The sequence below is a fragment of the Eriocheir sinensis genome, unplaced genomic scaffold, assembly GCF_024679095.1.
Source record: "Eriocheir sinensis breed Jianghai 21 unplaced genomic scaffold, ASM2467909v1 Scaffold1254, whole genome shotgun sequence".
NCBI lineage: Eukaryota > Metazoa > Arthropoda > Malacostraca > Decapoda > Varunidae > Eriocheir > Eriocheir sinensis.
In genome coordinates this window covers 44,753-55,000 of record NW_026110578.1, presented here as the reverse complement: position 1 = coordinate 55,000, position 10,248 = coordinate 44,753, and the positions used below count along the sequence as shown (strand labels likewise).

The 10,248-nt window shown below is 43.2% G+C and overlaps 1 protein-coding gene and 1 long non-coding RNA gene across 2 annotated transcripts in view; one reads left to right on the top strand and one right to left on the bottom strand.

Annotated features, from left to right (window-relative positions):
* The window catches only part of LOC126989643 (lysosomal alpha-glucosidase-like), an 11,011-nt gene extending 9,301 nt beyond the window's left edge, over window positions 1-1,710 (top strand). The window contains exon 3 of the mRNA XM_050848245.1: window positions 999-1,710. Within this exon, the coding sequence (XP_050704202.1) occupies window positions 999-1,011 (13 nt within the window). The 3' untranslated portion in view covers window positions 1,012-1,710. The remainder of the gene's footprint in view (window positions 1-998) is intronic.
* Window positions 1,711-5,725: 4,015 nt separating this feature from the next.
* On the bottom strand, window positions 5,726-8,503 carry LOC126989644 (uncharacterized). Its single transcript, XR_007743544.1, has 3 exons — window positions 8,304-8,503; window positions 7,219-7,479; window positions 5,726-5,872 (listed from the first exon to the last, which is right to left on the bottom strand). It is a non-coding gene; the product is annotated as an uncharacterized LOC126989644 (long non-coding RNA).
* Between the last annotated feature and the right edge of the window lie 1,745 nt (window positions 8,504-10,248).

Here is a 10,248-nt window from a genome sequence, read left to right as displayed (position 1 = left end):
TTTTAGTAAGGAAGAGCTTCACTTTCTCCAGTGCTCCTGTCACCTTTTTCCTCCCCCCAGAACACTTCAGAAATATGTCAGGGCAAGAAATAGTTGGGAACCTGCCAGCATCAGAAATATGTCAGGGGCAAGAAATAGTTGGGAACCTGCCAGCATCAGAAATATGTCAGGGGCAAGAAATAGTTGGGAACCTGCCAGCATCAGAAATATGTCAGGGGCAAGAAATAGTTGGGAACCTGCCAGCATCAGAAATATGTCAGGGGCAAGAAATAGTTAGGAACCTGCCAGCATCAGAAATATGTCAGGGGCAAGAAATAGTTAGGAACCTGCCAGCATCAGAAATATGTCAGGGGCAAGAAATAGTTAGGAACCTGCCAGCATCAGAAATATGTCAGGGGCAAGAAATAGTTAGGAACCTGCCAGCATCAGAAATATGTCAGGGGCAAGAAATAGTAGGAACCTGCCAGCATCAGAAATATGTCGGGGGCAAGAAATAGTTAGGAACCTGCCAGCATCAGAAATATGTCAGGGGCAAGAAATAGTTAGGAACCTGCCAGCATCAGAAATATGTCGGGGGCAAGAAATAGTTAGGAACCTGCCAGCATTTTTTAGTTGGTATAAATGACATCTATTGGTGAGGAAAAGCTGTGATTTTGCCACTCCTTCCCTTCTTTCCTCCTTCTCTCCTGTTCCCTTCTTTCCTCCTTTCCCTCTGCCCCTTCTCCCCTCCCTCCTCCCAGACCCTCCAGGAATCATTCAACAAAGGCCAGAAATAGTTAGGAAGCTGGCCGCAGTGTTTTTAGTTGCTGTAAATGACATCTTATGGTGAGGCAGAGCTGTGCCTTTGCTGTTACTCATACTCCTTTTTCCTCCTCTCAGACCCTCCAGGAATTTAATGAAGGCAAAAAATAGCAAAGAGGCTGCCAGTATTTAGTTCATATTAAGTGACATCTTTAGTGAGGAAGAACTTTGATTGATTTCCTTTTTCCTCCCCTCAGATCCCTCCAGTAGGCTGAGAAGAAGCTCCAGAGCCTGGCCCCGGAGATGGAGGGGCAGCGGTGGGCCAGGAAGCCCTCCGGCTCTGAGACGTGTGGCGCCACAACCAACAACTCCGCGTGCAGGGCGGGCTTAGAGAAAGGCTTTACACAGACCCTGGATAATGCTCCTGGTCTTGTTCCTCTTCTTCTTCTTGTTCTTCTTCCTCTTTACCTTAGTCATGCTGCGTTATGAATCATGTTAATTAATATATCCTCTTCTTCTTTACCTTAGTCATGCTGTGTTATGAATCATGTTAATTAATATATCCTCTTCTTCTTTACCTTAGTCATACTGTGTTATGAATCATGTTAATTAATATATCCTCTTCTTCTTTACCTTAGTCATGCTGCGTTATGAATCATGTTATTAATATATCCTCTTCTTCTTTACCTTAGTCATGCTGCATTATGAATCATGTTACTTAATATATCCTCTTCTTCTTTACCTTAGTCATGCTGCATTATGAATCATGTTACTTAATATATCCTCTTCTTCTTTACCTTAGTCATACTGTGTTATGAATCATGTTAATTTATATATCCTCTTCTTCTTTACCTTAGTCATGCTGCGTTATGAATCATGTTAATTAATATATCCTCTTCTTCTTTACCTTAGTCATACTGTGTTATGAATCATGTTAATTTATATATCCTCTTCTTCTTTACCTTAGTCATGCTGCGTTATGAATCATGTTAATTAATATATCCTCTTCTTCTTTACCTTAGTCATGCTGCGTTATGAATCATGTTAATTAATATATCCTCTTCCTCTTTACCTTAGTCATGCTGCGTTATGAATCATGTTAATTAATATATCCTTTCTTTTTACTTTAGTCATGCTGCGTTATGAATCATGTTCATATCAGACATGGGGTAATCGTAATCAATTACAATTGTTTACAGTTTTTCAAGTAATCGTAATCAATTACAATTGTTTACAGTTTTTCAAGTAATCGTAATCAATTACAATTGTTTACAGTTTTTCAAGTAATCGTAATCAATTACAATTGTTTACAGTTTTTCAAGTAATCGTAATCAATTACAATTGTTTACAGTTTTTCAAGTAATCTTAATCAATTACAATTGTTTACAGTTTTTCAAGTAATCGTAATCAATTACAATTGTTTACAGTTTTTCAAGTAATCTTAATCAATTACAATCGTTTACAGTTTTTCAAGTAATCGTAATCAATTACAATCGTTTACAGTTTTTCAAGTAATCTTAATCGATTACCCTCTTATTTTTTTAAAATAATCGTAATCGTAATCGAATACATTATAAAAGTACAACTGTAATCGTGATTACTTTTGTGATTACATTAGCAAAGTTTAGTTAATAGTTTCTCGTACAGCAAGTGTGTGCTCTAAATATCTATAGTAATTCAACCAATTAAATATTCAGCATGGTACATGTGTGAAATTTGCAAGTTCACCTTTCAGTCCTTCCTGTAGTCATGATTAATACATCATATAATCGTAATCGTAATTGATTACACTTAATTTTATTGTAATTGTAATCGCAATCGTGAAAATATGAAGTAATCATAATCGTAATTGATTACATAACATAAGTAATCGCCCCATGTCTGGTTAATATACAGTAAAATCTTGCTAGCTTCTCTTCTCTCCTTCCCTCCTCCTTCCCTCCCCTCCCTCCCCCAACACATTCCCTACACATTTCTCCTCCTCCCCAGCCTGAGCACCTCACCACAGAGCTGTCCAAGATGCCTCACATCCAAGAAGTCCCAGGTTTACAAGTGGAAGGGCCTGCTCAAGGAACTCCGCTGCTCTCTCCTGGACGGAAGGAACCAGGAGATGGAGAGGAGGTGAGGGAATAATGTAGGCTCCAGTATTTTAGTTTTTCAGCTTATTCAGAGAGTTGGCAGTTTTGAGGTTTTGTGGTGTCAGGCATGCCTTCCCTTATCACTAATTCCTCCTCCTCCTCCTCCTGGCCCTTGTCACTTGCCTGTTACAGTGTGGAGAGGGAGGGAATACATGAGGGAGGCATTGAAAGGGAGGATTAAGATGTGATGAGGGAATGTCGTCAATTCCATTCTTTTCTTCGTAATTGTAATTGTTTTCAGAGTTGTTTTAATGCATATGTAGTGCAGCGACTAGGCCTGATGGGCAAGCCTCCCATAACCCACTCAGCCAGCGGGGTACCTCTTTGGCCGACTGGTAAGGTAGTGGCTCCCCCGTCACGCTGGTCACAGGTTCAATCCCGGGCAGCCAACAAAACCCTCTCCTTGTCTTGATTAATGTCTCGTGTGTTTCAATACACGCAGAGGACGTGTGGGACCGGGTGTAGTAGAAAAGAGAGAAAAATCTCGGCCTTAAACATATAACAGGGAGGCAGGACGAGGCGGCAGGACTATAGTGCTAGAAGGCAGGGAACGTATCAGGGAGGCAGGGACACACAGTTTTCTTATTTTTAGTATACGAATACTAATTCAACTTAACTTCTTCCATGGAATGAGATGAAGAAGAAGAAGAAAAAGAAGAGGAAGAAGACTTAGGAACAAAGGTAAAAAATAGCACATAATTTCTTTTTTATTCATTTTTTCTCCTTTTATTTTCTTTATTTTCTTCCATCTTTTCATCATCATTTCTTCCTTCTCCTCCTCTTTCAATTTTTCTTTCTCTGCTCCTCCTCCTCTGCTCCCTTCCTTCCCTCCTCTCTCCTCCTCCTGTCCACTCTACAGGTTCTTGGTGACTGTCATTGTTGTCAAAATACGTCTGTTAGTGTTATTAAAACCCGTCCCTGGGCTGGGGCTAGAGTCTGTTGAGCTGCCCTGGCCTCTACAGGAAGGTCTGGGCACACTAGAGGGCTTGGAAGGGGCTGTTTGGGGGCTGAAAACATGTTGCATTGGCCCTGTAACTGTGGGGTCTGTTTAGGGAATTATTGTGTGTGTGTGTGTGTGTGTGTGTTAAGGCCTCAGGGGCGGCTGGGGGAGTGATTCGGCCAGTGTCCTTTTCTTTATTTCCTTTACTTAATATTCTTGTTTTATTTCAGTTTTTCTTAACTTTTTTATTTGTTACTTTCCTTGTTTTCTTTCCCTAACCTGTTATTTTTCCTCGTTACTTTTGTTTTCCTCTTTCCTTAATATTTCTTGTCATTATTTCATGTCTTCTTGCTGCTGGTCTTCCCCTTTCTCCTCCACTTCTCCAATTTATCTCCTCCTCTCCAGTTCTTCTCCTCCCTTTCACCTCCCTCCTAAGGTCGGAAGCATTTGCCCCGCACATCAGCTGTTCCCAAAGGCCAAAAAGGAGGGCAGGGAGGGTCATAAGAAGTGTTCTTTTAGGTTCACGGTGCAGAGGAAGATAGATTATGACCTCCTCCTCCTCCTCCTCCTCCATCTCTCCTCCTTTCTCATATCTTCTTCCCTTCCTTCATTCTTCTTCTCTTCCTTCCTCACCTTCCTTCCCTTCTTCTCTTCTCTTCTCCCTTTCCCTTGCCTCCTTCCTCTCCCTCCCTCCTCCTCTTCCTTCCTTTCCCTTCTCTCTATTCCTCTTCCTCCTTCTTGGGTCTAATGATAATAACAATGGTAATAATAATATTAATATATATTTGTAATTTATTTTTATTGAGCATTCCTACATTATTTTATTATTACAGGAGGTACACACACACACACACACACACACACACACACACACACACACACACACACACACACACACCAAGATAAATGGGAGAGAAATAGGGGAGAAAAGTGACAATTGTAACAAGAAATGGAGTGCTAGTGAGAGGGAATGAGGAGATAAATAAACTGTAATGAATGGGAACGTGGGAGGGAGAGAAGTGAATAGTGCAGGAATATATAGATGAGTTTAGGGCGGCCAGATGCACAGGGAGGTGAGGTCAGGAAGAGAGCAGCGAAGGGCAGAGTTAGGAAGGGAAGAAGTGTGAGCACGGAGACCAAGAGGGGATCAAGAAACAGCTTTAGCCAAGTACTGTACATGACACGCAGCAGAGCAAGGGGATATACATGCAGTGGAAAGGTGTTATACAAGAGGTGTGTGTGGTGTGTCAGGATGAGACAGAATGAAGCGTGTATGAGCAGTATGGTGTGGGTGTGGCAGCGAAAGGAGTGGAGTGTGCTGTGCCGATATAGTTTGGACACGTGATGAGAATGGGTTTGTGAAGAGAGTGTATGAGGGAAGGCTTGAGAGAGGGACTGTCAGGGAAAGTGAGAAGAAGAAGGAAGAGGAGAAGACTGCATGGGTATATAAGTGAAGATTTAAAGAGATAGAAGAAGAGGAATTGAAGAGTGAGAGTGCCACAGCAGGGACAGATGGAGGCACTTCTGAGATTGAGATACACACACACAAACACACACAGTGACTGACTAACTACTGAGGAAATGTAGTAGTAGTAGTAGAAAGAGAGAAAGAATAAGGAGAAGGAAGAGAAAGAGACAGAAGGCTGTGCTCTCTCTCTCTCTCTCTCTCTCTCTCTCTCTCTCTCTCTCTCTCTCTCTCTCTCTCTCTCTCTCTCTCTCTCTCTCTCTCAGGATGACCCCCACAGTATGTTGACAACCCCCACAGACACATATATGGGTCCCCCCCCCTCTTTCTCTATAGAGCTAATTCTTTCTCATTATTTTTATTATTTCTCTTCCTATCAGAACCCCGACAAAAGATGAAGAAGAAGATGAAAGAGAAGAAGAAGAAGATGAAAGAGAAGAAGAAGAAGAAGGAGGAAGTGAAGAAGAAAAGTTTGTCTTTCAATAATAATAATAAAATATATGTTGAAAGAAATCAGTTTAAATTTTGTCCATATAACACACACACAGACATATACCCTCTCCTTCTCTTCTTTTCTTCTTCTTCTTTCTGCAATACATTAAAACATATTACTATCCAAATCTAGAAGAGGAGGAGGAAGGAGAGGGAGGCATGGAGGGAAGGAGAGAGAGAGAACAGAGTGGACCAAGGGAGACAGAGTGAGGGAGGAGAGAGAAGTAAAGAGTGGTGGAGAGAAAGAGAAGGGAAAAGGTGGATAAAGAAGGGAATGGAAGAGAGAGTGGGAGGGAGAGGGAGAAGGAGGAGGAGGAGGGAGGGAAGGAAAGAGGGAAAAGGTGGATAAAGAAGAGAATGGAAGAGAGAGTGGGAGGGAGAGGAGGGAGGGAAGGAGAGAAGAGAAAAGGTGGATAAAGAAGGGAATGGAAGAGAGAGTGGGAGGGAGAGGGAGAAGGAGGAGAGGAGGGAGGGAAGGAAAGAGAAGGGAAAAGGTGGATAAAGAAGGGAATGGAAGAGAGAGTGGGAGGGAGAGGGAGAAGGAGGAGAGGAGGGAGGGAAGGAAAGAGAAGCGATTCTAATATAAGGAGAGATTTGGATGAGGTATAAATCCTGGAGGGGAGAGGAGAGGAGGAATGGGTGAAGAATGTAATGAAGGCAGAGACAGAGGAGAGGGAAAGGGAGGAAGAAAGGAAGAGAGAGGGAGGAAGAATGAGAGAGAGGAGGAGGAGAAGGAAGAAGAGATATTATGAAAAAAACTAATATAAATCAAAATTAACCTTCTATTCCTTCTATTATCTTCTACTAATCACCAAGACTGTTATACTGATGGTAGATGTAGACAACCTCTCCCTGACTCTGCTCCAGGGAGGCAAGGAGCAGTGTGAGGGCAGTAAAGAAAGTAACCTTGCCCAGGGTCAGGCACCACAAGGACTCAAACCACAAGAAAAGACTGCAAAACATAGAGAGGATAATGTGTTTTGCTTCTTACTGTCTGACAACAACAATATCTATTGCCACTGAGAACTGAAGAAATGTTTTGAGAGATCTAATAACTAATACATGTCCAATATATAGTTCTGGAAATGAGGCAGCTTTCTATATTATGTACTGACAACACTACCAGGCACAGAACACACCAGCAGGACATGAGGGGTAACGTTCACCAGTCCTGCCCCTTAACCCCTTGACTGTGGATTTCTTACAAGAAGACATCACCAAGCTACAGCAATGGAACAAAAAATGTCTGCTACAATTCACTGTAGAAAAATGTAAAGTCCTGCACCTTGGGAGGGGATATCCAGCACACCAATACCACATGGGAAACACTCCACTATCACCACAGAGGCAGAGAAAGACCTGGGACTGTATGTTACCAGGCTACCAGTGAAGGCCAAATCCGTGCCAATTGCAGTGGTCGGGTTAAAGACCCTCACACTCACCTTGAAGCAGAGCGCCGGCCAGTAGCGGCTGTGGGTACGGATGACGTCATTGATGGTCTGCACGGCACTCTTGTTGGGCACCAGCTGGGGCTCAAGGGGGGGGCAGCGGATCCCCCAGCAAGGCCTTGGCACACAGCGTCATGCAGCAGCTGATGGTGGTGAGGTTGAAGCCGCCCTCCAGTGCCAGAACCATGCGGCCCTCGGCCAGGCCAGGCAGAAGGGCCATCATATGTCCAAAGCAATCGGGACTCACGCAGCAACCTGGGAGTGTGTGTGAGGCTGTTACTTTAGGTATGAGATGCATGAAGGGAGGAATAAGGGAGGAGGAAGAGAAAGGGAGTCCTTTAATATGGAAGGCAATGGTTAGGGTGTGTTACTTTAGGTATGAGATGCATGAAGGGAGGAATGGGGGTGAGGAAGAGGAAGGGAGTTATTCACTATGGAATGCAATGGTTAGGCTGTGTTACTTTAGGTATGAGATGCATGAAGGGAGGAATGGGGGTGAGGAAGAGGAAGGGAGTTATTCACTATGGAATGCAATGGTTAGGCTGTGTTACTTTAGGTATGAGATGCATGAAGGGAGGAATGGGGGTGAGGAAGAGGAAGGGAGTTATTCACTATGGAATGCAATGGTTAGGCTGTGTTACTTTAGGTATGAGATGCATGAAGGGAGGAATGGGGGTGAGGAAGAGGAAGGGAGTTCTTCACTATGGAATGCAATGGTCTGAGATGACAATACACCAGGATACAATATAAGGAGACTACAAAATGCTTCATTGCATACACATGGCAGCCCCTGAAGATGAGTTATTAAGGCAGATAAAAATAAATAAATAAAAAAAGCAAAAAGAACAATACAGAAATTTTGGATAAGAAAGAACACTAAAGGAATAAAGAGAGGAAAACAAGAAACCCAAACAGTGAAGGAGTGCACCAGGGAGTGGTGTTATGAAGCCAAAACTCCCGACCATGAACTGAAAATATAATTATGGAGAGAGAACTGAACTGAACTGAACAGATAGTGGCAGAAAAAGAGAAAGAGGCAGCAGCAGGTAGTCATACAGATAGTGACACCATCCACCAACCTCCAAGTGGGTCCCCGCACCAACATCAAGGCTGGCAGTGACCAGGACCAGCTGTGGGTTGAACTGGAAGGCCACGGGCAGCACCACCTGAGTAAGAGCCTCTGAATCACCCATGCCACTCTGAAACAACACAAGAAAAACACTGTGGCTTTAGTAAACACGACTTCCTCCTCCTGAACTGTGGCTGGGAGGAAGGACACTGGACGATGAAATACCAGAGCTGAGGACCATAACTGATTCTTGCATTGGGAGCTTGGATAGCAGGGTGAACCTTCATGTGCTGGACAGGGCTGTGTGGATCTAGACATTGATCACTGGGAATCATAACAGGAAAAGAAGAAAGTGTCAGGTAATTGTGACTGAATAAAAATGCAATACTTCGGCACCAGTGTGGGGAGAAAAATACTCAGAGGACTTAGTACTCAAGGGTTAATTTCCTGATTTGTAGCTGGGAGGAAAGACACGGGGTGGTGGAATAGCTGAATCAAGGGTTTACCTGTTATGGCCTATAAACCACTGGTAAAGTGTATTTCCATTTCTAGCAGCTAATAACTAAGAGGGACCTATGCTAATGCCTATCTGTGGGATAGCATCAGTGAAGCAGAGTACATAACTGCTTAACACAACTCAGGTGATCACGATGGGGACTGGCTACGCAAATTATTGAGGAAGTCTTAGACATTGCAACATGAGTTATGCTCAGCTCTGACTCAAATAAATAAGTTTCTGTTTTGCATAATACACCAATGTTGAGCTTATCTAAGAGCTCTCTGATATAATCTATTATTTTATACAGGAAATGTACATGGAGCAGACCTAGTTTCATCTGGTTCCCTGGGTGAAGTTGGTAGTATCCTTGTTGACTCTATTTTGCTGAGCTGTCATAGAAGAACAGTCTTTGCAGATGACTCAGAAACTGATGTGGAGTTAACACATTTTTTTCATTTAGGAGGCTTAATTATGATAGTCCTGTTATTCATGAGCACCTATGCAGAAACCTCATCTAGGGCCCAAATTTTTAAGCACACTTGTCAGCGACATGGTCAAGGCCTTGACAATGGTAGCATTGTTACCTCAAACCAATTAGAACTGCCCTTCTTTATAATAAAGGAGTGATCGATTTTCAGACAATAATTTTATTCCTACTGTCTTGGTAGGTGCATTCCCTTGTTGTGTGATGAAAAGCAACTTAAAGATGAAGCCATCATAAGTCAAGGCTTTGTCCAAGGATTCTTGTTGAGAATGCTGGGGATCATCTCGCTGTCATCTGCAGGTGATATGCCTACATGAATATATGACAGCATTTTCTTGTTTTAGAAACACTGAAAATGCTAATTAAGCACCAAGACACATATTGATGGCATTACCAGCCTAAATTCTGGCCTCCTTAGTGAGGAGTTGTACCACCGGTCAGTCATGGCGCCACGCTTGGCAGGGACTGATACCAGGCCAGTCTAAATAGTCACGATGTCAAGAGGGCACACTTGCCCGGAGGTGCTGCCCATAACATAAGGACCTGATGAACCCGAACATTGCTCCTCCTCCCACCATCAACAATCTCTGTGGTAAATTTGACTGATTCCTTTTTGCTTCTTCTGGTTTAGGTCTGGTCTAGAATAAGCTTATTAGAGGAACAGTGATGGTGGGAGGAATATCACAGCTAGTAAATAAGAACATAAGAACATAGTGAAACTGCAAGAGGCCGGGCGGCCTACACAGGGCAGCTCCAGAATCCCTCCCACTACTCACGATGGGTGAGGTGTAGTTTCAGGGGTTACAGGTAGAGGCTTGATCCTCGTTTACCTTCGGTACGGGCGTACGCTCCAGTACCATGTCTCCTTACTGCACCCACACCTCACTGCCACCTGTCATCCTCGTCCATGTAGCTATCCAGTCTACTCCTAAAACAAGCTATCGTCCCTGCACTAACTATGTGATTTCTGAG